Source organism: Notamacropus eugenii, chromosome 4 (assembly GCF_028372415.1).
Source record: "Notamacropus eugenii isolate mMacEug1 chromosome 4, mMacEug1.pri_v2, whole genome shotgun sequence".
Classification (NCBI taxonomy): Eukaryota; Metazoa; Chordata; class Mammalia; order Diprotodontia; family Macropodidae; genus Notamacropus; species Notamacropus eugenii.
In genome coordinates, this window is record NC_092875.1 from 468,886,523 (window position 1) to 468,912,885 (window position 26,363).

At 39.3% G+C, this 26,363-nt stretch overlaps 2 protein-coding genes across 8 annotated transcripts in view; one reads left to right on the forward strand and one right to left on the reverse strand.

The window, feature by feature from the left end:
- Window positions 1–25,603, reverse strand: part of CERT1 (ceramide transporter 1) — a 165,658-nt gene extending 140,055 nt beyond the window's left edge. For 2 of the 5 annotated variants that reach the window (XM_072606369.1, XM_072606373.1), the window contains exons 1-2: window positions 25,101–25,317; window positions 17,215–17,349 (exon numbers count right to left, since the gene is read on the reverse strand). In XM_072606369.1, coding sequence (XP_072462470.1) covers window positions 17,215–17,349; window positions 25,101–25,196 — 231 coding nt within the window. In that variant the 5' untranslated portion in view covers window positions 25,197–25,317. Of the gene's footprint in view, window positions 1–17,214; window positions 17,350–25,100 lie in introns of all 5 variants that reach the window. The other 3 variants (XM_072606372.1, XM_072606371.1, XM_072606370.1) reach the window with 2 other exon arrangements.
- A 177-nt stretch (window positions 25,604–25,780) lies between these two features.
- POLK (DNA polymerase kappa) overlaps window positions 25,781–26,363 on the forward strand; it is a 91,690-nt gene continuing 91,107 nt past the window's right edge. For all 3 annotated transcript variants that reach the window (XM_072606364.1, XM_072606368.1, XM_072606365.1), the window contains exon 1: window positions 25,781–25,897. The gene's annotated coding sequence lies outside the window, so the exon portion shown is untranslated. The remainder of the gene's footprint in view (window positions 25,898–26,363) is intronic.

Consider the following 26,363-nt stretch of genomic DNA (forward strand, 5'->3'; position numbering starts at 1 on the left):
ACCTTGGCCTTTTTAAGCTAAGGTTGTTCCCAGGTCTGTTTGCTACTTCCTCCTCCCCCATCATGGGGAATCATACCTTTACATATGGATGCTCTGTTCAAGAGAAAACAAATTTTGATCGCTTATATTTCGCATTCCAATCTTATGGTTTGAGAGATAGATTTTTTTCTTCCCTATTTATTCTATCCCTGTTTTTAAAAAAACTTTTGTTTTGAAATATAGTTCTCAAAGACCAGGACTGGTTAAAGCCCATTTTGATTCAAACAGAGCTACCTGACTATTCCTAAAACCCAAAACTCTAGACTCTCACTGACTGGCCAATAATAGGTCCCAGCCCAAGCCTCATGGGGTCATTGTTTGGGTTTTAATGGCTCAGAAGGAGTTTAAATAGTAAACCCATAAGGGGGGTTACTTCCTCTTCCAGACTGATGGCAAACTAGGTCATTTTTGTCTCAATGCTTACCTAGTCTTTCGTTACTGAATGGGGACTGCCTCAGATAAACTGAGCCCTGGGAAACAACTTAGCTTAAAAAGGCCAATGTCTCCCATGGCATCCAGGGTCGTTATCAGTAATCTTGATCTATGTCTTCCCAATGGACTCCCAGGACTTCGGAGGAGAAAGTGAGGCAGATGATTGAGGCAGATGATTATGTACAGCCTTGCCTCACTAAAATCCAATTCATTTGAAAGTCAAGATTTCCCAAACAGTATTATAAAGCAGTAATCATCAAAACAATCTGGTAAATACCAAGGAATGAAGTGATGAATCAGAAGAATAGATTAGGTACACAATGGTACGATTAGGTACACGATTAGGTACACAATTAGGTACAAAAGAAGCTCAGTAGTAAATGACCATAGTAATGGAGTGTGTGTTAAACCCAAAGATCCAAGCTTTGGGAGCAAGAACTCATTATCTGATAAAAATTGCTGGGAAAAATGGAAAGCAGTTTGACAGAAACTAGAGACCAACCAATATCTCACACTGTATACAAAACAAGGTCAAAATGGATACATGATTTAGACATAAAAGGTAATATAAGCAAATTAGGAGAGCATGGAAGATGTAATTTGCCAGATGAATGAATAAGGGAAGAATTTATGACCAAACAAGAGATAGGGAGATCATGGGATATAAAATGGATAATTCTGATTATGTCAGATGTAAAGAGTTTTTGCACAAACAAAACGAACACAGCCAAGATTAGAAGGAAAGCAAACTTTCTCTGAAAAAGGCTTCATTTCTCAAATATGTAGAGAATAGAGTCAAATTTATAAGAATGTGAGTCATTTTCCCATCTGACAAATGGTCAGAGGATATGAACTGGTGGTCTTCAAAAGAAGACATCAAAGCTGTCTATAGTCATATGAGAAAATCTTTGAAGTCAGTATTTATTAAATAAATGAAAATTAAAGTAACACTTAAAGTACTACCTCATACCTATCATATTGGCTAATATGACAGAAAAGGAAATGACAATACTGGAGAGGATGTGGAAAAATTGGGACATTAATGCACCATTGGTAGAGTTGTGATCTGGTCCAATCATTCTGAAGAACAATTTGAAACTATTCCAATGAGGTATAAAACTTGATCCAATAATATTACTACTACATCTGTATCCCAAAGAGATCCAAGAGAAAGGAAAAGAACCTATACACACAAAATATTTATGGCAGTTCTTTTTGTGGTAGCAAAAAATTGGAAATTAAGGTGATGCCCATCAATTGGGGAATGGCTGAACAAGTTGGTTATTGTGATGGAATACTTCTGTGCTATAAAAAATGAATGGGACGGTTTCAGAAAAATCTGGGAAAACTTGTATGAGCTGATGCAAAGTGAAGTGAGCAGAACCAAGGAAACATTAGACAGTAACCATGAACACTGGACACAAAACGATGAAAACGACACACAGAGAACACAATGAAACTGCACGGTGACCCACTGGGAATGACTCAGCATTCTAATCGATGCAGGGATCCAAGGCAATTTTGAAGGGCTTGGGATGAAGAGTGCTGCCTGCCTTCAGAGAAAGAACTGACAGGCGTCTCAATGCAAATCAAAGCGTGCTTTTTTTAAACTTTCTTTTTCTTAGGCTTGTTTGGATTTTTTTTTTTTTGGTTTGTGTTTTCTTTCACAATCTGAGTAATATGGAAATATATTTTTGTGACTGTGTATGTATAACCTATGCAAAATTGCTTATCTTCTCAATGGGGGGGAGAGAAGGAGAAAGGGAGGGAGAGAATTTGGAACTCAATTTTTTTTAAACGCATGTTTAAAACTTTTTACATCTAACTAAAAAAACCAAAATTTTTGGAAAAAAATTTTGAAGGAAAAAAAGAGGAAAAAAATGCTACCCACCACCAGAAACGGAACTGATGAGAGTCTGACTACAGATCAAAACATGCTTTTTACTTCAAATCTTGTTTTTGAGGGCTCCTGGGTATCTGTGTTTTCTTTTGCAACAAGGCTAACATGAAAATTTGTTTTGCATGACTTCACATGCATAAGTGATATAAAACTTCCTCCTCCTCAAAGAGGGGGAAGAGGCAGGAGAGAATCTGGAACTCAGAATTTTAAAAAACAAACATTAAAATTATTTTACATGCAATTGAGAAAAAATAAGAGAAAAATGCTACATATGTCTTTGCCTTTTCAAGTTGAAATACAGTGAACATAAGAAAAACACGAAGTTCATAAATAAGCTGGGAATTAACTGAATAGCTAATGAATACTACTTCATTTATACTCTGAATGGAAGTGTATGTGCTAGCATTATTCATGTTAAACTATAAATTAGAAAAGGATATTTAGGAGTCAGAGGAAGACAAAAACAGAGGCTTTGAAGAAGCTGAAATGAGTTTTTCCCCCCAATGGAGTCAGATGGTAAGTTCCTAATTAGAGAACAGGATAAGAAGATAAAACATGTTGGCTATAGAAAAAGTTTCACATTTCCCACACAACTCTGGAATCTCTGCTACCTCAGATTCGGAGTAGGGTATTTTTAAAATATCAACATGGTTTGAGCCTTTATCCAGTTCATTCTCCATCAACAGATGAGACAGCAATCATAAATCAAACAGCAAAGCATTTAACTGAGACAGAAAAGGCAAGAAAATGGGGGTGGGGGAGTCATAGAGGGAGTCTAATGAGACAGAAGGCCTGAGAGTGGTTCTGTAATATCTTCATGATCTTGAAAGAAGAATGGAAAGAGAAGAGGGTTTGCTAGTGGAAAGGGAAAGGAAGGTTAGGAAAAATTATCTCATAATACCAGAGTGCACAAGTAGATACCTATGGACAAGGGGACAAAGGGGAGTGGTGGAACCTAATATCTGAAGGAATCAAAGGAGAGAATACATACACATACACACACACACACACACACACGCGCGCGTGTACAAAAATACATCTTATTCAACAGGGAAACAGGAGAGGAAGAGAAAAAAGAGGGAGAAATTAGTGGGAGGGTACTTTAAGGGAAAGAATAGTCCTAAGCAAAAATAAAAATATCACATCTCTTTTTGAAGGTGCTAAAAAATGTGAATCTGAAGAGGTCCCTATAAAGTGAGGAATGGCTAAATAAGTTTGGTATGGAAATATGATGGAATACTATTATGCTGCAAGAAATGACAAGATAGTTTTTCTGAAAACTATCTGAATTGATGTATAATGAAATGAACACAATCAATAATTTATACAGTAACAATATGGTGAAGACAACAACTGTAAGGGAATTAGGAACTAAGGTCAGAGCAATCAGCAACCACAATTCCATTAGCCTGATGCTAAAACGCTGCACCCACTCACCTCCTGATGGAGAAGGAAAGAATTCATTCACAGAATGAAGACATATATGATTTTATGGATGTGGCCACTGTGGAAATTTGTTGTTTATCTATACATATTTCTAACAGGTGTGTGTGTGTGTGTGTGTGTGTGTGTTTTGTAATTCCTTTCTTAGTTGGGGGGAAGAGGCTTGAGGTGGATGGTAAAGAAAGCACACAAAAGGATTTTAATTAAATCGATTAATTAATTTTTGATAAATTTTAAAAAAGAAAACTGGGAGATACTTTGTAGGTAATCTTGTCCAACCCCTTCATTTTCGGCATGAATAAACTGAGACAATAGGTGGTGAGGATTTGAACCCGTCTTCTGGCTACAAATTCTGTATCCTTTCTGTTAAATCACCATATTTCTTAAGTTATGATGTTGTGGTCTTGCACAGAGCACATAATGGGCCTGTTGACTGACTAGTTGAGGGTGGAATATATTTCATTACTTTTCCTCTGAGAACCCTGCTGTGGCTCAATGCTGCTCAGCTCTTTCTCTTGCACCTCCAGTGCCACAGTTCCACAGGCCTCCAGGCTGCTATCATTATTCACACCAGCAGTAACCATCTACTGTTGCTCTGCCATATCTTCTTCTCTGTTTCCCTAACTGTCTATTGCTGGAACCATTTTTTACTAAACTACTTCCAACACTATATGTGGGATAAATCATTTCTGCCTCCCTAAAGCAAATGTAGCCACTCTTTTGTGAGGCAAACTCAAGATGTTAACACATTTTCAATTCTTTGGTTAAAGATGTCATTCATGCGTATGTAATGATAACACAAAAAAGGTCATTGAGGCAATCATTAATACACAAGCCCCCCACACTGGTTGGGTAAAGCAAATAATTATTTTTGGTCTGTCTCATTCTCCTTATGGCTTGATTCTTAAAATGTCCTTGGGATGACTTGGGTGGCTGGATCTGTTACCAAGAGTTATGTTAACTCCTTTTTCCCTTAACTGCTTCTTGCTTTTTTATGACACAAAATTGCTCAATCTTTCACTCTTCTTGAAAATTTTATAAATTATTTATATTATATTCATAAAGTGTAATATTTTATGATAGTCTTTTGGAAATATTTACAAGTTCTGCAATAAAGAAAATCAAACGTCTCATGAAATTGTTTCTTGTTGTTTATGCGCACACTGATGATCCCACTTCAAATCATGTCTCTACAACTTAATGTGCATGACAACTTCTTTGAGCCTCTCAAGATTCTCACTGGTAAAATTAGGAGTCTGACTAGATCTGTAAGTTCCCTTCTAGCTCTACATGATCTATAACTTGGGTTTTATTTACAGCAAAGTCAAGATTAGTACAATTCAGTTTCTTATGCCCACTCGTTGGTCACTGGATCTGCTCTCACATAATTATAATAGCTAGAAATTCCGTAGCACTTTACGGCTTGCAAAGTCACGTTATCTCACTGGATCTTCACAATAACTCTGTAAGGAAGGTACTATTATTATTCTCATTTTAAAGACAAAGAAACCGAGGCTAAGTGAGATTAAATCAGTCAATAAACATTTATTGGGACTTATCTTAGTGTGTTCAAATTCAGCTTCAGACGCTTACTAGCAGTGTGACCTTGGGCAACTCACTTAACCTGGTTTGCCTCAGTTTCCTCACCTCTAAAATGAGCTGGAGAAGGAAATGACAAGTCACTCAAATATCTCTGCCAAGAAAACCTCAAATGGGGCCACAAAGAGTCAGACATGACTGAAAGGCCTGAACAACAAAAAAGTGAGGGCTGAGGACATAAAATGAGGCAAAAAGGCAGTCCCTGCCCTCAAGGAGTTCACAATCTAATGGGAGAGATAAAAAGCAAACAAATACGGACAAATAACTTATATAAGGATAAATAAGAAATAATAGACGGAAGACACTAGAATATATATGAGGTATTATGAAAGACTTCTGGGAGAAGATGGGATCTTAGTTGAGATCTGAAGAAAGCCAGAAGGTGGAGATGAAGAGTAAGAATACTTCAGGCATTGAGGACAGCCAGAAAAAATATCAGAGCTGAGACACATGGTTGGACTAGCTTGTCAGGAAAATCAGTTTGGCCACTTACTTGACCAGGGTCACACAGCTAATAAGTACTGCATGAGGTGGGATTTGAACTGAGGTCTTGATTTGAGTCAAAGTTTTTACCCCCCTGTGCCACCTAGATGTTTAACTGCTCGTACATTTAGAATATCAACAGTTAATATTTATATAACATCCAAAAGCTATGTGATTCCCAACACCCTTTGCCTTTTTTTTTTTTTTTTGGTCACTCTGTCCAGGAACATGCAAAGAGTGTGGGCCAAGTATGCTGCTAAATATGAGACATTCTCATTTTCTCTTTCCCCGGGGGAAGAGAAAAATCATTATTTTGTGGGACATTTGGTCATTCTGTATCACAGTTCCCAGAATACGTTTTTACAAAAGACCACCAGAAAAATAATTTTAGCTCAGATTTACAATATGAAGTAATTTGTAAAATCTCCTTCCCCTAAGGGCAAGATTCAATAGAAATACTTCTCCAGAATGTGGTGGCATAAGTCACCCATAGTACATGGAAGCCTATGAATGCTCTTTCACTGCAGGAACTGAAGGTTATACCTCAGTATGGGACATTTCAGTTTTTATTTTATGTGCTGCCAAAGGCAAGGTTTCACCACCAAGTGGCTTTCTAGCTAGACTGCTGCTCAGGAAGAAGTTCCAGGACTTTATTGAAATAGCAACAAGGAAATGAAATGAGAGAGGAGAGGGAAAAGGAAGTAAATAATCATGGTGAAGTTAGAATATTTATTTGCAGATTATATTAAAGCACAGTTAGAAAACACTAAAAAGTCAACAAAAAACTTGGAGATGAATTCTGGATTATCAGAAAAGCACAAAAGCAGCCCAGACTGCCTTTTACTTCCTTTTGCAGTCCTAGTGCTAAGCACAGTGCTTGGCACACAGTAGGCATTTCACAATTGTTTTTGGACTTGACTGGACTATGGCAATAATAAAAAAAAAAATCTATCATGTCAAGGAAGAAATCAAAAGCAATTAGATGGAACAAACTAGATCATACACAATTGGAGTACAAGACAAAACAATTTGTTCTATATAAATACAAGCTAAGTAAATAATGGTCAAGGGAATGGACCAATTTTCCTAATATTTTTCCACTTAATAGGCGAATATGATGAAATGGTATTTGATTCACATTTCATACTACATACACTACCATCAATTCAAGTGCATCAGTCATCTACATATTTTTTAACCACCACAAAAATACAAGAAAATGGAATGATTTTACAATAATTGTGAAAAGAAAATCTCTATTCAACTGGAGATAAAACAGATGGATTTAACTAAATAAAAATGAGTCATCCAAAATAAAAAGCAATATATCTAGAACGAAAGGTAAACAATTTTTTCACTCATTTCCCTCTGCCCACTGGACCAAGCAAGAGAACTGGAATACTCCTTGCTTCCAATTGTCATTCCTAGGTTCTCATCCTACCTCTAGCATCCAGTAACATCTTCTCCTTTAAGGTTCATGCAACCCATAGCTACCACTCAAACACATCCTCCCCCCACTCCCAGCTGTTATCTACAGATCCACTCCCCTTTCAACTTCCATGAATTCAGTACCTTGCTTATAATTTTTCTCTTTCCAAATCGTCTCCTCATTGTAGAGGACTTCAACATAAGTGTGTATATACATACATACCTATACGTATATCAACCTATACATAATATTCGATATATGTGGAGAATACATATCTATTTCTATATACATACATACATATATGTATGTATATGTAAAACACAATGGCACATATGCCTCCTCAAATGCCTTCATCATTCAGTTCTTCAATCTACTTAATTCCCATAGACCCTACCTCTACTTCACTGTACTCTACCTTAACCACAGATGAAGATGGTTATACCCTTGATCTTCAACCACAAATATACCACTTCCACATTAAAGGATTCCAAAATCCCTTTATACTTTCTATCTTTCTTCCCTTATCAAACTTTACTTTTCACCCACACCATGTCTTCCAATTCTTTAATCCCTCAAGTTCTCTTCTAAGCTACCACCCCTAAGTGAGCCACTCCATCTTCTTTTCCCCATCTTCACCTCTTACTGAACCAGTTCAGCTTTACACTGTCCTCTTCTGTTAACGAGACCCTGGAACCTTTATCAATTGCATCCTGCCAAGCCTCAGCCTTGGATCATTCCCCTTCACTCCTAAACACTTGCTGCTAAATAAAGGTGGAAAAAAATCACAAAGTCAATTCTGACTAGGTTCACTACAAATTTATAGTGGTATATGTAATATGAAATGTCAACCAAATACTATTTCATCATATTCTATTCAATGGAAAATGTTGGGAATATTACACAGCCTCAGCTGAACTCTCACTGCTATTAGAAATTATTCCACACCTCCCTTATCAGCTCACTGTCCCATTCTACAGCAGCTCTTCCAAAAGAGCTCTTGTATCTCTTCTTATCCCTCATCAAGTCTTCCATGGACCCCCTTCTCCCCACCCTTTCAGCTGAGAAGCTTGCTTCATATTATACAGAAAAAACTAAAGCCATTGACTTGCCCTGAGTCACTCTTCTCCCTTTATATCACTCATATGCCATCTGCTACTGTATTTTCCTTCATCCATATCACACAAAGAGGTGCTCTTTTCCTTACCAAGATAAACTCCAATATTTACGTAAGCTATCTCATTCCATTCAACTCTTCCAACAGACTTCTGGTTCTGTCATTATCTTTCTCTCACATCTTCAATGACTCCCTGTCTACTGGCTCTGTTCCTACTGACCACAAACACGCCCATGCCTCTGTCATCCTTAAAAAACACTCACCTGACTCTTTCACATAGCCAGCTATCATCCTTTAACTTTTCTGCAACTCCTCGACAAGACCTTCTACATAGGTGCTGCCACCTCCTCTCATCTTCCTCTTTTCTTAACCCCTTGCTATCAGTTTCTGGTATCATCATTCCACTAAAACTGCTCTCTCCAAAATTACCAATGATCTCTTAATCAACAAGTCCAATGGACTTTTCTCATTTCTCATTCTTCTTAACTTCTTTGCAGCCTTTGAAACTATCAGTCTTCTTCTCCTTCTCCCTGATAATCTCTTCCATCTAGATCTTCAGGACACCACTCCATTCTAGTTCTCCTCCTACCCATCGACCTGCTCTTTCTGTCTTTTTTGCTGGATCTTCATCCAGGTCATATTCTCTAACCATAGGGGTCTCAAAGAGTTCTATCCTGGGCTATCTTTTCTTTTTCATCTATACTTCACTTGGTGAGCTCATCAGCTCCCATGGATTTAATTATTAGCTATGCTGATGATTCTCAAATCCTGCCCTAACATCTCTGCTGATCTCCCCATTATTGTAAGGGGCAACAACATCAGCCCAGCTTCTCAGGACCACAACCCTGAAGTTATCCTGGACTTCTCACTATGTCTCATCCACCACATCCAAAGGCTGTCAATTTATTTTTGCAACATTACGAATACATCCTCTTATCTCTTCTGACACTGCCATCTTTCTCATACAGGACCTCATCCTCTGACACTCAGACTACTGCAATGACCTGCTGGTAGGTATGCTTCCCTTGTCTCTCCCCACTCTAGTTCATCCATCATTCAGTTGCCAAAGTGGTTTCTTAAAGCACAGGTCCCAACCATGTTGCCCTCCTACTCAATAAATTCCAATAGCAATCAACTCCATGATCAAATACAAATCCTCTGTTTTTCACTCAGAGTTCTACATAACCTAGCCCTTCTTCCTATCCTTATCCCTTTCTAGTCTTCTTACATTCTCTCATACACTCTGAGGACATACTACTCATATTAGCCTCCTTGCTGTTTCAACAACAAGACACTCCAGGCATTTTCTCTATCTATCCTTCATTACTGGAATGTTTTCCCTCCTCATCACCACCTCCTGATTTCCCTGGCTTGCTTCACATTCCAAATAAAATCCTATCTTCTACAGGAAGACTTTCCCAGCTCCTCCTAATTTTGGTCTCTTGCATCTGTTAATTTTTGCCTAGTGAGGTTATTTAGCCACATGTGTTTGATTGGTGCATTCCTTATTAAATTGTGAGCTCCTGGAAGGTAAGAACTGTCTTTTTGCCTCTTTTTGTATCCCCAGCATTTAGAATGGTGACTGGCACAAAGGAGATGTTTAATAAATGTTTACTGACAGAATGACTGAAACAAATTGGCAAAAAGTACCTTCCAGAAACATATGATTTTTTAGAAAATCAGAAAAAAAATACAAAGAAAAGTTTTAAGGGTACAACCCATTTTTTAATGGTAATATGTAACCCTATCACATAGAAAAGGATACAACTGCATGCTGATAGTGCTTGTGAAGCAATAGGCTCACTATTATGCCACTGCTCAATCTATGAATTTGTATCATCTTTGGAGGTAACAACATGGCAATATACAGTAAATTCTACAACACTGGTTCATACACTTTGACCTATCCATTCCATTACTAGAATTATACCCCAAAGATGTTATTGAGAAGAAAATACCTTTTTAGACAAAAAGTTCAAAGCAGCAATATTCAGAATAACCAAAAATGAAAAATAAAAACAGAAATCAAAGAGAAAAAACTAAAAACCCAGCCACAAGGAACCCAAAAATCCTGGATACAACCATAGTACAATAATTGGGGAAAGGGTGTTAACAAGTATTTGTCACCCTACTTAGTTCCAGACACCACAGGCAGACAAAAACAAACCATTCCTGCCTTATCAAAGTTATATTCTCCTGAACAAAATAAATTATGACATCCTAAGAAATGGCATGTATGAGAAGAGATATAGGAAGAGATGTACTTTGTGAGGAAAGAGGAAAGAGAACAATACACTAAGTGCATAGCACACAGTAAGTACTTTAAAAATCCTTGTTGACTGACAAAAAACTCCCCCACAAAGTTTAAAAGAAAAAAGACAAAGCTTCAAAAGGGGATATGAAAGTAAACAATGTTTCATTGTTATTGCAATAGTGACACACATTTTAAGAAATGGAGTTCAAGGTTTTAGGCATAGTAATTTTGTTTTTGTGCTTGGATGTTAGTAACCATGAACAACAACAAAAAACAACAACAACAAAATTCCATTTTACAAAAACTGGAATTCCTTTGAGATAAAGAAACTGGTTTTTAATTCCTAATTTTTCAAGTGATTTTTCCCAAATAATTTATTACAGTGTAGAAATACAAGGAAATTAAAGGGTAAATGAGGAAAGAACACTGACACCCAGAAAAAGGCATTTGTGCACTCTAGCACAAGGCTTTAAGATTGCCACACTTCACACTCACATCTCATGTTAAATAACTTATCACCAGAGTTTTACCGTAACACCTAAGTGGGAGTGCTAAATAGCAGTCACTTGTAAATTTATATGATGTAATCTTCCTAACAACTGTACAGAGGAAACAGTAATATTGTTTAGGGGTTGAGAGTGCAAGGAAATTGACAGGGAGGAGAATGGAGAAACCTGTACTTTCAATGAGATGGTGGCACTACAGAACCTAAAAGTTATATGAGAATTATAAGTCAAGGGAGCAGGTTACCAAAGAAATGTGAAGAGAAGATGTCAAAAAACTTCATGTACTTTGAAATTCTGCCTCAAGTTGACTTCACACCCAGAAAAAGGGTGAGAAATATTTTCTCTCTTTTACCTTGGCAATATAGGATAGCCAAAAATCCAGAATTCTAAGTTGTGCCATTAATATTGCAACTTATTTACATGATAGGTTAAATAGATTCCTGTGAACTAGACCAGGTATCTATGATTTATAAAATTTCTATAGAAAAATGAGCTTGTTTGAAATACTGATTAGCTTATGAAAACTTTCTAAATAAATTTCTATATTACAGAACTTTGTATCAGACAGTAAGTCATTATCTGTTGCACCCTAGAACAAATTATAACAAGTTTTTATTTAGGTTCTAACTTCTCAATTTTTATTTCTGGTTACTATTTACTATTACACTACAGAATATAAGGAAACTGGTGTCAAACCAAAATTGACTTTGTTTCTCCTAGCATGAAAAGAGATTCAAACCTAATCTTTCAGACCAAAGATGTATAGCTTCTTCTAGATAGCCCTCAATACCCACAGGGTAAGGAGTAGAACTTCTAAAATCTTCTTCTAATTTCAAAATATTCCCTTTCACTTATATTTCAGTACTGAAAGAAGCATCAGTTCAACTAGAGTTCTTGCAAGTTCCTGCACTACTCAAAAGGAATTAGATTCCTAGCAACATACTTTTGTAAACAAACAATTCCAATACAACAAAACAGATGTCTTATGGAGTGTACCATCTGAGAATTTAATAGGGTATAATATAAAACTGGGAATAGGTTCACTTAAAACAGTAGTAATGTGGTAGAAATAGCGGTAACCTAGGAATTAGAAGATTTAGCTCTGCTAACTAGCTGCGTAACTGTGGGCAAACCACTTCACTTTTTATTTATGTGTAAAGTAGAAGTAATGTATTAGATGATTTTTAAGGTCCCTCCCACACCAACAGTCTATGACTACAACTCATAAATAGCAACCACTTAAAAAAAAATTCAGAATATAAGCATGTTTCCTATTGTAAAACCCAATTCAAAATTTAATGATCATTTATATTTGCATTATCAAATCTGATAGCATAAACAAATACTAAGTGCTTAATGTATCTGTCCAATAATTGTTTACCTCATTTTTATGCATAATATCACTATACCACCCCAAAGAGCCTCATCTCTTTTCCTACGCGATGCAAAATTGTGTATTACTAGCCTGAATCTCTACTTAAAGATTACTGTTCTAGGAACATTCTTTTCTAGATTCATTTCCACTCTGGAACTTGATATCTAACCTTGAAATCTTAAATCCTCTAATAGCTTATCAACAACCCCAAGAACCTTTTAATAAGCATGTCAGAAAAGGCACAAGGCACTTGGACGATTTCTGGAAGTGTTAAACTCTAAACGTGATATTAATACCTATTCAAACCATTAGACTAGCAGCTATTTAGGGGAAGCTCAACTCTTCAATGGATCAGTGATCTCACCACATGGTTATCACTCTAAAGACGTAAAATGTAATCTATTCAGGCATATTAGGCATATCTATTATGTACACCTCTTGTCCATGCCATCCATAGCTTTGCCACAGGGTAGGGAGTTGAGAGAAATGTTGCATTTAATACAATGTTGGTTTTCTTTACGTTCTGTCGAAATCAGAAAAAATGCTAATGAAGCCTGTGGTCTGACCATGTGACGTACTCTTCATCTTTTTGCATCATACATTTCTTTGATGACATTCTTCAGCTTTGACTTACAAGCTCCTGTCTGCAGTCTGGTACAGTCTGCTCTCACTCACCACTGGCCTTTCCATGTTTTCTGGGGTCATAATTATTTCCAATTCTTCCATAACTCTAACGTTTCATACCTTAAAACCACATAACTCTAGAATACTGATGTCAAGATGGATTTTTATTTCATGGATAAATCTGGCCTTATTAAGAGACCTTTACAATTTTCAAAAAGTAACCCAATACCCTCTCTCTTCCTCTCATCAAGCCTCTTTCTTTCTCCTGCTAAGTTGCTGTCACATTGTCTGCCTATCTTTCTGTGTCTGTCTGTCTGTCTCTCTCTCTCTCTCTCTGACACACAAGCTCCATAAAGAGTTCATGCAACTGTATCAAAAGGAAGTCTTTTTTATCCACTTAGAATTTCCTCTGTTGTGTTAGGCCACTCTTGAGTGGTCACGGACATCATCCAGGAACCTCTGAAATTTTTCTGGGCTTGACGCAATAAGCACATTGTCTTCAACAAATAGGTGGAGAACTTCATCATCCATGGGAATACCTTTGACTCAGACTGTATGCTAGATCAATCTCATGATAGTGGTGATCAACTCTGGCAAGCATACATCTTCCTGTTTAGTTCATTATCTGATATTAATCACATTGTTATATAACGCTCTCTCTCTTACATCTTTCAATTAATCTTGAATACTTGAATACTTTTGTAAAAAGGCAATGTTGGAAAACATAATTTTAGGCATCATTTGGCTCTCCCAAATCAAAATTTCATATAGTCAAACAGCAAATCAGTCAACATGCTATGTACCAGGCACTGTGTTAAAATACTAAGGATACACAAAAAACATAAACATAAGAATAAGCATAGTGAGATCTTGTATTCTCAACATTTTTTAGTAAATTTAGTGATGGACAGTTGTGAATTATTGTTTAGGAAAAGTTTTCCTGTTCCAAGTCCCTCTGAAAGCATACTTTCGATGTGTAAATACATTCTTCTTATTAAAAATATTTTATAGACAGTAAGGTAGGCACATAAGTCAGCAATTATTGACTTTCTCAATTACCTTTTGTTACTGGTATTAATAATAAGGTCTATGATTAATAATCATACCAAACATCTTCTAATTAGATGTCTTAAGAACTGATTTTTTAATATTCTCATGACTGTTGTCTCCTGTGAACCACCTTCATTTACACTTGACCTAATCTAGCATTTTTTTTTAAACCACCGTGGATCTCTTCAATCTTGGCTTCCTCTTCAATAATATTTCTACCTGTTCAAAAAGCATATCTGAGACCGTAATATTTTAGTTCAAGTGTAAGGAGGCTGCACCATCCTTAATGATGAAAAGTTTCCTATAAAAATCTTTCCAAATATTTTCCATCTTTTTCCTATCTGTTGCCTTCCTTTTAGTTTCATCCTTAAATATCCCCAGAATGAATTTCTTAAGTGTGGTGTTTGTCAAACTTTCTTTCAATTGTTTTTATCCTACATTGTCCTCTTTTATGAAATGACACTTCCCAACTTTCCACCATCTCTCTCCATGAATTAGTTTTATTCAAAACTGGTTATTACTGCCTGCCACCGTTCTCAGATTTTTTTTTTCCCCTCACTCTTTTAGGCTCCTCATTACTGCAATTTTCTACTTGTTAAATTTCTAAGTGAAAGGGGAAAAAAGGACCCTCTCCTGGTCCAGGCACATTAAGAGCAGCTAGTACCTATGCTGCAAAAATTACTTTTAAAAAAATGAAAGAAAATCCTTTACCAGGGTCTTTTGAAGGAGAAAAATATGGTCCTACTACTTGAACCAGGGAGGGATAAAGCTAAGAAAGAACTCTCAGATCAATATAACTAAAAAATATTAATGTGAATATTTTAATTAAAATTCTAGTAAAGAAGATTACAATATGTCCAAAAAGATATATGACATCATGAGTTGGATTTATCCCACAGATGACTGTAATGATGTTAATATTAAGATATACCACGCTCAAAACAAATACAACGAAAATCACATAATTTTATCAAAAAGTCTGAGAATGTATAATACACTTCTAAGCTTAAGAAAAAACTCTAAAAAGGATAGGAGGTGAAGATCTTAAAAAAACGTACAGCTATAAAACCAAAAGCTACCATTATATGCAATAGGTAAACAATAGAAACTTTCCCAATAAATATAAGGGCAAAACAAAGATACCTATTATTACTTGAAATAACTGTAGAAATCCTGGTGATAAAAAAAAATTTTTTTAAAGCATAACCATTGGTGAAGGAAGAAATGTAAAGAACATGGTTACTTAGAGCACCCTAGAGAATCATGAAATGATTCAGCTAAGTAGCAGGATGCAAAATAAATACCCCAAAATTGTCAGCATTATTATGTAACAAAAACAAAATCCAGAAGTAAAATAATAGAATGAGAAATTTCATTAAAAAAACTCTACAATTTGCATATATTATCTAGGAATCAATCCTACCAAGTCATACTCAACACTTATATAAAAGCAATCAGAAACTCCTTAAATACCCCTTATTATAAAATATGGAATCATACTTGTATCTTATCAAACTTGGGTTTTCCAGATAATATCCCTGTAAAGTAGCACTGACCTACTAATTCTAAAAATTTAATATCTGTGCTACAAGGAAATTTCCATTTTAGGAAATTTCAAAGAAACTGTTCTACTTAAAATCTAAACACAGGAAGGTTTGGCTGCTTTTAAAAAACAGATGTGCATATAATATATACCCTTTATTGGTAATCTTCACCTTAGGAGAAGTTCTGTGTAGTGGACACCTTCTTCTGATCTCTTAGAATAGTGGGTATCTGGGTGTGGATGAAGAACAGCTGAAACCAGTGGTTCACAAAAAAGATAAAACGTTTACATGTTTATTTGTACTGTCTGCTTTAAATCTCTCCTCATCACTCAGGCTCTGCAGCTTCATTCCCAGATCACATCTTCTTCTTCCCACCCTTCTAATCATTAATCTCTGTATAATTCTTTAGCCTCTCCTTCCTCCAAACTCTATCATTCTTCATTCCCACTGTTTCTGCTAATTGCCTCATTCTCCTACTCACTTCTTTCACTTTGTACCCTGCTAAGATGAGACCTGAGCTACAAATGTAGGTATTAAAAAAGCTGAACCAAAAGGATTTATATTCAACATACTGACATAGAGACAAGGACTTACACCCTTTTAGAAACATGGTGGCACCACCCTTTAGTCCCTTAGCATACTTTGTATATACTGTTAAATCTTAGTGGAGAAAACAAAGCACCTGAAACACTGACCTGATCCTAAGATCTTCAATATGATGACCATTTATTCTCTAAACATGAAAGAAGTGATAGGAAGTACGGATACAGTTACTGCCTATGACAATCTGCTAAACTGCCTTCTTTCTTTTCTATTCTTTGCTAAAAGAGACAGTTCTCTTGGTACGGTAGGGAAGAACGATTCATTTGGAAATCAATGTGATATGGCAACAAAAGACAAAATTAAAAAATTTTTGAAACAACATAAATGAAACATTGTCTCAACACTTTCAAACGATCTCCAATATTTTTTCCTACAAGCATCCTAAATTCTGTTAGTCCTAAGTTGCTTTAAAACCTAGAATCTATATCATATCTATATGTGGATAGACTGCATAAACCTTTACCACCACAGAAAGGTATATGAGAAGTATTAGAAAGATACCTCTTTCCCTTAATCATATAACCAAAATTATGTTAAATATCAGTGTTTGCTATGAGATCTAAAGTTCACTTTTCAATTTCACAGAGTAATGTGATAATTATGAGAAAACATCTTTCTCTGAAGAGAAAAAAGTATTCATTCACTTCTAAATTTTAACAGACCCATTTCAGATTATGATTGATACTCTTTGGCTGCCCTCCTGAAACCCCTCAACTCTTCTAATACCACCAGCAATTATATAAGTTGTATAGTGTTCAAAAAGTTTGTAGCACAACGAGCATTTTAAGGGTAAAATATTTATTCAAAAAGTGAACTCACCGTAATAACAGCCTTGCTGAGACAGATAGATCCCCGACATCCATACTCTGTTTCATCCTCAGATTTATGGTAACTCAGAGTGTTTTCTTTCAATATTACCCAACGATCTTGCCACCCATGAATGTAGTTTGTCCACTAAGGGAGAAAATTAAAAAAAAAAAAATACTTGAACTTAATATTGAAGTCCAATTTAATGAACTAGTAGTTAATTTAAATTTTTACAACAGTGATTAAATCAAATCTCTCTCCCCAATAGCTTTTAAATTTAAAAAAAAAATGAAAACATAAAACAAAAATTACTTATGCGGGCAGGAAAGTGGGAAATTCTTAATGATGTACGGATTTTATAATATCTTTATGTTCACCCGTGGCATAGTTAGCAATGTAAGATACACAAACTTTCCCTCCACTCCAGGATATGCAAGGACATGCCAAAAAAAGCACCTACCAGGTACTAGGCCCATATGAACTACAAAAAGAACTTGCATCAGTGTCAGTGATCTTTAAAAAATAATGACATATGAAGGAGGTGCTATAGGAAAGGCAAAAATGTCCAATTTTCAAAGAAAAGGACGTAAATGTTTAAGATAGTGCTTTCTATCCCCCTAATTCCTAGAAAAATTATACGTTATTAAAATACCTCCAGAGAGAGAATTGATGAACTGAGTGCAAATGTATATTTTTTGACTTTATTTTTCTTGTTTTTTTTCAACATGGGCAATATGAAAATGTTCTGCATGACTTCACATGTACCATGGATACATTGCTTGTCTTCTCAATGAGTGGGGGAAGGGCTGGAGGTAGAGAATTTGAAGTCAAAAAAAATTTGTAATATGAAAGTTAAGAAGAAAAAGGAACAATGATTATCTAGGAATGAGGTGAATCAACAGGGGTTTGCTGAAAACAGATAATGCTAGATTAGCTTCCTATCTCTTTTCTGGACAGTTACTAGTCTGTAAAATCAAGGAAATGCTATGCATAGACATCTCATTTCATTTATTTATTTAGAGACTGTCTTCCAGGCTGAAAGTGCAATAGCCCCTCATAAGACAATCCCACAGGTGACTGGCATGGAAGGTCTGATTTGCCCTTCCTTAGGCAGCCTCATGATTAGTTTCCCACCCCCACCCCCACTCCCAATCTCATGTTGGTGCAGGGCTTAATAAAGACACTCTGTAGGCTTTAGCTTTATGGTAGCTCAGAGTTTCAGAGATCAAGAGACCCATCAATCCAAAACATGTAAGGTCATATGACAGCTACAACCCTTTCCAGTCCAACTCAAACCAGATTAAAATGTAACTGGGTAATATTTAACACATGAAGTAAAAATATAAAACATAGATAATATTAAGTTTTAAAATTAAGTCAATACCCAGCCACAGGGATGCTTGTGCATAGATTAGTAGCCCCTCTTTCTACCTGAGTATGACATCATTTCACTAGCCTCAGCCTCAGCCTCCCCCAGGAGCAAGGATTACAGAAGTATACCAACACACCAATCTTTCTAGATTTTAGCAAGGTAAAAAAATCTCTCATGCTATTCTTAAAGAAAACAAGGGGGTCTATGGGTTAGAAGATACTACAATTAGGGTGATATCAAACTGGCTGAATTGTCAACTTGGAAGGAAGAACTCTAGAGCCTCAGACCTGTGCCTTTTAACCTTTAAAAAAAAAATCAATGATATGATTATCAAAATAGTAACCAAGGGAGGACTGCTAACAGAACAAATAACTGAGACAAGGTCCAAAAAGATATCAATGGATTAGAATGTTGTGTTGAATCTAATGAGATGAAATCTAGCAGAGAAAAATGTAGTCTTCATACTTACATTTTTTAAAAAAACACTCACAAGTACATGTTGTGGAAAGAATGGTTAGAGAGCAATCTACATGAAAAAGATCTGGGGGTTTTAATAAATGGCAAACTAAATATAAATCAGTATGACATGTAAACCAAAAACACTAATAGGATCTTAGGCGACACTGAGAAGTAGGATTTCCAGGAAAAGGGACAGCATAATCCTGCTGCACTCTACCTGCAGTAGGATCACATCTCAAATAATGTGTTTACTTCTGAACATCACATTTTAGGAACGACATTAACAAACAGAGAGCAATTAGAACATGTCACAAGATCTGAAGGAAATGGAGACATTTAGCCTCAAGGGAAGAATTAAAGTGGACACAAAAGCCGTTTGCAACTATTGGAAGGGATCCAAAATGGATCGGGCTTATTCTGCTTGGGTACAAAGGGCAGAACTAGGAGCAACAAATGGGTTGAAAACTGTAGCCACAGATTTTTAGCTTAACTGTAAGGAAGTATTTCCTTACCAGTATAGCTACGCAGATGTAGGGGGAGAGGAGAGAGAGAGATGGGAGTTTGAGTTTGTAATGAATGGGTTTCGGCTAACTCGGACTTCTGCAACAAAGGCTAAATAAATGGCTCTTGGATACACTGAAAGCTGGACTTTTGTTTACATATAAGTGAACTGGATTTAGAGAAAGAAAAGGAAGGGTTCTTGCAGCTATCTTAGGGGCCCTTGAGTCCTCGTCCCTCATTTTAGAGGGTATGACATGGCTAACGCTATAGAGACTACGTGGCGAAGTTACGATTTGAACCCAGGGCCTCTGACGTCAAATCTGGTGCTCGTATCACGCTAGTCTGTGGTCCCTTTCAACTCTAAGATTCTGCATTTCACTGTCTAAATGAATTCTCCTAAACCAACTTTACTCCTCTTAAATACAAACAGGAAGAAAACTGGCTTGAAGCAGAAGCTTTTGGTACCAATGCAACTTCTCTGCTGTTCTTTAAGTTCCCAGTACAGAGCTCCTTTGATTCTTTCATTGGTTTCTTCACAATGTTTCTTCTCTGTTCTTCTTTCCTGCCCCACTCCTTACTGATCATAATTCTTTATATAATGAACATTTCCAGGGAGCGTGAAGTAGAAAACTCACAAGTTTGCTTAAATGTTTTCCTCCTAATTTTTTATTATCTCATTTAACACCAATATTTCACCATCAGGACTGACACCTATTTCAAGTCTAATTCTGCCTAACAATCCAAAATTCTCATACTTATAATTTAAAAAATTAACTCCACCAGTGATGTCACTGGTATAAGGAACTATAGCAACAAAATTTACATTCTTAAGAATCCAGCCTGGAGCGCTGAAAAATAAATGTCTAGCTGCAGGTTACAGTTAATAGGTTTCAGAAGGAAAACGTGAGTGACTAAGTCATCCTGACTCTGAGACCAATTTTTTCCACTATTCCATGCTTCTCATATTTGTTACATCCACGTAATTGATAAATTAAATGTTACTACAATAACGACTTGCAACACAAATATCTGGAGCCAAAATTAGTGCAAGCCCAATAATCTAAAGTGGCCACAAAGAATTTTTAATAAATATATTTTAAGAGAATAAAAAGAATTCAATACTATATTTAAAGAATGGGTAGCTAATTTTACAAGTCGAAGGTCTATTTTTTTAATCAAGAGCAACGAGTAGAGAATTTTTTTTAAAAAGCATAATTCAGCTGTTTCCAGCACTTGTCTTTTCTATAGCTACCACTAACTGAAAGGCAGAATCATAACCCCTTATGGAGGCACAAGGGTATTACATATTCAATAAGCTACAGGTACATAAGCAAATTACAAAAATTAAAATAGATTCATTATGTGAACTGTTAAAATCCTTTCTTATTGCTTCTTCTTCCAACTTTTTAAATGACACCATCCTCCCCTGACCTTTCTGCATAGTACTTAAATTCACTGCTTTAACTATCATATCTAAACTGACAAACCTGATCTATCATCCAACCTCTAGTTCCATAGATTGCTAAATGCCTCCTTACTACTGAGATTGAAACTCAAAAGGGCATCAAAGCACAAATATTCTACTAATTCCTCTCCCCACTCCATCACTGGGGGAAAAAAAACAAACTTCTACACTTTTCTCTTAACAATACCATGATTCTCCCAGTTACCCAGTTAAAATTGTTGAGTCATATTTGACTCCTCTTGATCCCTTAATACTAAGTCACCAAGTCAATTCCATTAACATTAAGTGTTTATGTGCAAGTACCCGAGAATTGAAAGTTGAAATAATATAATCCTTGCCCTTAGGAAACTCAAAACAGTAATACAGGAGATACCACATATATACAAATATCTGTAACACAAGGCAGCACAAGTGCAAGGGAAATCCAGAAAAAGTGGTTGGGGGAGGGAGTGGCAGGAGAAGGATGAGGGGACACACAACAGGATGCAAGGTCCCCATCTTTGTATACTTAGCTATGACTACACACTAAGTGCCTAATAAATGAAGACTTGTGGGACAGGGTTGCAACTGAGCAGAGTTGTGACACAAGTGAAAGGGGCCCCATTTTAGTCAAGGAGTGAGGTCAATAAGGTGAGTGTGGGCACAGAGCCAGGACAAGGTTCAAGGTACAGAGGTGGCAAAGAGTACTAGTGCTGCCAAACCACAGAAAATGTGAAGTCATTTCAAATAGGACTGGAAAGGTAAGGTAACTTGGAGTCAGACTGTGGAAATCCTTGAATGGATTTATACATTATTTAGTAAGCAACAGGGAGTCACTGACAGTTTCTAAGCAAAGTAATGATGTGACTGGAATAATTTTTTTTAATTACATGGGAAACTGTGAAGAATGGAATGGAAAATGTGTGGGGTTGAAGAGAGAGAGGGAGCTGACTCGGGAGTTAGAAGATGTCAGTTCAAATCATGTGTCTGTTGTTTACTACCACATGTAACCTTGGGCAAGTCACAATCTCCCTGACCCTAAGCTTCTTCATCTGTAAGATAAGAGATGGTCTCTGAAGTTTCTTCTAATTCTAAATCTACGATCAAATGAAAAGGAGAGACCATAGGCAGGAAGAACATGTAGAAAGAAGGCTATTACAATAAATCTAGAAGGAAAAAAAGCTAAAATTTGGAATTGAATGGCTACAGTAGGAAAGGAGAGAATAAATATAAAAGCTATTAAGAGTACAATCTATAGTGCTTGGGAGTGCATCATGTATGTAACTTCCTCACTTAGTCTTAGCAGAAGCCCTAGCTTCATTTAAAGGAGAGCTGAAGCATCACCTCCTGTGCAAGGCCTTCTCCATCCCTACAGCTATTAGCATTCTTTTTTTAAAGCTATTTTGTAACTAACCTTACAACTTACTTATCTATAAACATGTCGTATTCTGCCTCCCCCACTCTCCCACCCTCAAGATCCTTGAAAACAAGGATCTTTTTGCTTTTTTGTCTCCCCAACACCTTGTGCATGATTATGTAATGTCACACAGAATTGATGTTGAATACCACAACCAAATAAATCTTTTAAAAAACACTTTTATATACTGCTAAAAAAAAACCCCAAATGCCTAGAGAATTAAGTTCAAACTTCTCTCTCTAGTATTTAATGTCCTTCATAATGGAACTCCATCTTATTTATCCCAACCAGATTATACTACCCTCCAACTTAATTTCTGCCAAACTAGATCTCATCTGCTGTTCAAAGCAAATTCCACCAAGTTTCCCTGAATTTCACATAATGATGACCCCATATGTATGGTGTCCCCACATGTAATGCCACTGGATCCTACACTACCACTTATATATTATTGTCTCCCCCAGTGAATCTATCAGCTTCCTGGAGGCACAGAACATGTCTACATTTTATAACTCAAACATTACCTAAAAAAGTTTAAGTCACATAGTACATACTTCAAATACTTCTTGAATAGTACCATTTCCACAAATTCCTTCTGAGGTAAAGTGTAGTCTACACAAACCACGAATGCAAATAAGATACTCACCTAGCTTTACAAATGCATTTACTAAATTCCAAACTTCTAGCATAACTACTTTATACTACTGAAAATCCCCACTGTACCTCACACAGATATTCATTACAACTGTTGATAATCAGAATTACTGTTGGGAGAGTCAGGTAGGTGAAACTATATCCTTGTTAAAATACTCCAAAACTGCTTAAGAAAATTACCTACAATTTCATGAGAAAAGTGCTTTCTTGACAGTTAAGTGTAGTTTCTTCATTATATATAATTTCAAGGCAATACAAGGTAGTCTAGGACTATACCTGGGTACAGGTTCGAAAACCTGGATTCTTCAGTTATTAGTTCCTTGATCCTGAATAAATTAATCTGTTTGACCCCCCCCATCCCCTCCTCTGTAAAATAAGAAAGGTAAAGTAGATGCTCTCCTGAGCCCCTTCCACTTCTAACATTTGTTGACTCAATACAGAAACTGAATTTGAAAATAAATATTTTTAAGGCCTTAATTTCTAAAATTTTTTTTGAAGGGGGAAGGCAAGGCAACTGAGGTTAAGTGACTTGCCCAAAGTCACACAATCAGTAAGTGTCAAGTATCTTTAGACCCCATTTGAACTCAAGTCCTCCCGACTCCAGGGCTAGTGCTGCATTCACTGTGCCACCTAGCTGCCCCCTTTAACTTCTAAAATTTGAAAACTGAACCTTAACCAGAAAAAGATTAAAAAAGTTTGTGAGAATATTCTCTCAGTTTACAAGAGTGTGTGCGGGGGGTGGCGGTGGTGCCGAAGCCATTAAAATCATTTGTACATTTTGTTAAGGACTTAAAACTAGCGTTTGGTAACCCCTCCAATTTAGACAGAGGAGGCAGCAGTCATGTGGAGGGTTGTGCCCACAATCAGTCATAACCGTGGGGGCAAGAGGCCGAGGTAGACAGGTGTATTTGGGCATGTGGCTGCCTGCGTGCGTGCGTGGAGATTGTGCCTAGAAGCAGATCTTCATCCCACACAATGAAATACTGTGAGATGTTGCTGCTCACGCTTATCAAGAGCAGGAGACAATCAAACGTTCTCACCGTCTCTACTCACATGGATTTTGCTTTGGCATCCCCAGCACAGTCCCTGGTAAACAGTAAGTGCTCAATAAACACCTGACTGGTGGGAAGCGCTGGTTATTATCCGGATATCCCAGTAAAGTTTTTCCAAAGCCTATTCAAGTGCTCAGAAGCGTCCGTTCAGCACCCTGAGATGAGAGACCCAGGGATCCTAAGGTGGGGTGCGCTTAGGGCTCCAGAAGCTTTTCAGCGTCCCAACACAAAATACCCTGTTCAGTCTGCCAGGACCTGAATCTCGCTTTTTAAACCTCTTTCACTCCAGTCCATGGAGGGTAAAGATACCCCGAGTCTCAGGACGCCACGAAATAACCCCCAAACCAGGACCACACGGTTCCCCAGAACTACGAACTATGGAAGGAAGCCCTGGGGGTTTCCCAAGGCTCCGGGGCTGCACATGACCTGGCACCCCAAGACTAGGACCACAAGTACCAGCCCGAGTCCTTCGCGAGGCCCGCAGACACCCCCCAAGTCGGCGCGGCCAGCGCCCCGAGGATCCCCGCCCAGGAGGGTCGGGCTCACTCCCCCCTCCGCCCCCCATGGATCGCCCCAACTTAAAGGTCGGCTCGGGTCTGACGTGTCCCAGGTTATTACGAAGGTTTCTCGGGTGTCTGTCACGTGCACACGAGAGGCGGGGCGGGGGCGGGGCAGCTGTCTCCAGTCCTACCTGGGGCTAACCTGGCAGGCCCCCCCCTCCTCGGAGCTCTGCCCCGGCCCCGCCCCCGGCCCGCACCTCCGCGGCCTCCGCCCCGGCCCCCAGCACGACACCTTCCGACGTTTGGGGGTGCGGCGGCAGCGCCCCCACGCCGGGTTCTCCCGGCCCTGACTATGACACAATTCCTGTCACCCCCCCGGCTGCGGGGGAGCCCCGCTATCCGCCCCGGCCTCCCCAGCGGCGGGGACCCCGCCCGGCCCGGCCCACGCCCCCCGGCCCCCGGCCCGGCCCTCCCCGGCCCGGCCCTCCCCGGCCCTCACCTTGCTCAGCACCCCGCAGAGCTCCACAGGCGGCCCGGACTCGGTCTCCGGATCCTCCTCCGAGCCCGACGAGTTCCAGCTCTGGTTATCCGACATGGAGGCGCGACAGCCGAGCAGGAGAGCGGCCCCCGCGGCCTGCGCTGCGCCCGCACAGGCGCCCAGCCCCCGGGAGGGAGGGCCCGGGGTCCGCCCCGGCGCCGGGGGCAGGAGGAGACGGCGCGGAGCCCGAGCGGCCGGGCGCCGAGCGGACCGGGGACGGGGACGGGGAAGGGGAAGGAGAAGGAGCGGCGAAGGCAGCTTGCCCTTCCAGCCGTCGGCCGCCGCCGTCCCCCCGCACTCGCCGGGCGCCGCCACCGAAGGCGCTCCCCCGTCGGTGCCGAGGTCGGGGGAAGAAGGGGTGGAAGGGAAGAAGGTGAGGGGAGGGAGGAGAACACGCAGCTGCAGCGACGGGGCTTCGCTCACACCTCCGCCGCCGCCATCTTCCCGGCTCTGGACACTATTTACCCTCCCCCTTCTCTCTACCCCTCCCCTTCAGCCCTCCCATTCTCCCCGCCCCCTCCTCGACCCGCCCACCAGCGTGTGACGCAACGCGCACGGCTCGAGCCGGCGAGGGGCGGGGCCGCGGCTCTGGCGGAGGCGGAGAGACGGCCCCTAATCCCAGTCCGCCTCCCGGCTTCTGGTAACCGGGAAGATGCGAGGCAGAGAGCGGGGTTGGTCGCACTGCATCTTGGGAGGTGTAGTGTTCCGCCGAGCGCGCTGCTCGTCGGGAGGTGTAGTTGCGGTTCTGAGGCCCTTCGGTGAGTGGATCCGGCGGGGGTGTCTCTTTATACTGGGGCAGGGGGTGGGCATCCTTCGCGGCCCCTGGATTCTCTTCCCACACATACCCTCTTCTCAACCCCTGGCCCAGAGCGTTTGTGAGGAGCCGGCTGGACCGGACCGGATGGGACCGGACGTGAGCTCCTTCCCGTAGGTTCTGGAGAGGCCGAGGCACCCTGAACGCCTTCGGAGGGCTCTGGGCGCTTACGCCGCTTCGCGCCCCACCTCCCTGGGGGCAGCCAGATGCCCCGCGTAGGCCCCGAGCGGCCGGGCCCCGAGCGGCCAGGCCCGCTGTGCCCGGGTGTCCGTGCGCGTGCGCACGCCTGGAGCCCCGGTCGTACGGCGGAGGATGCCCGGGCATGTAGGGATGCTGCGGGAAGCAGGTGACAGGCAGAGGCGAGCAGGGTACCACTGGCGCCTGAGCCTCTCGCGTGGGGGCGTCTCCGG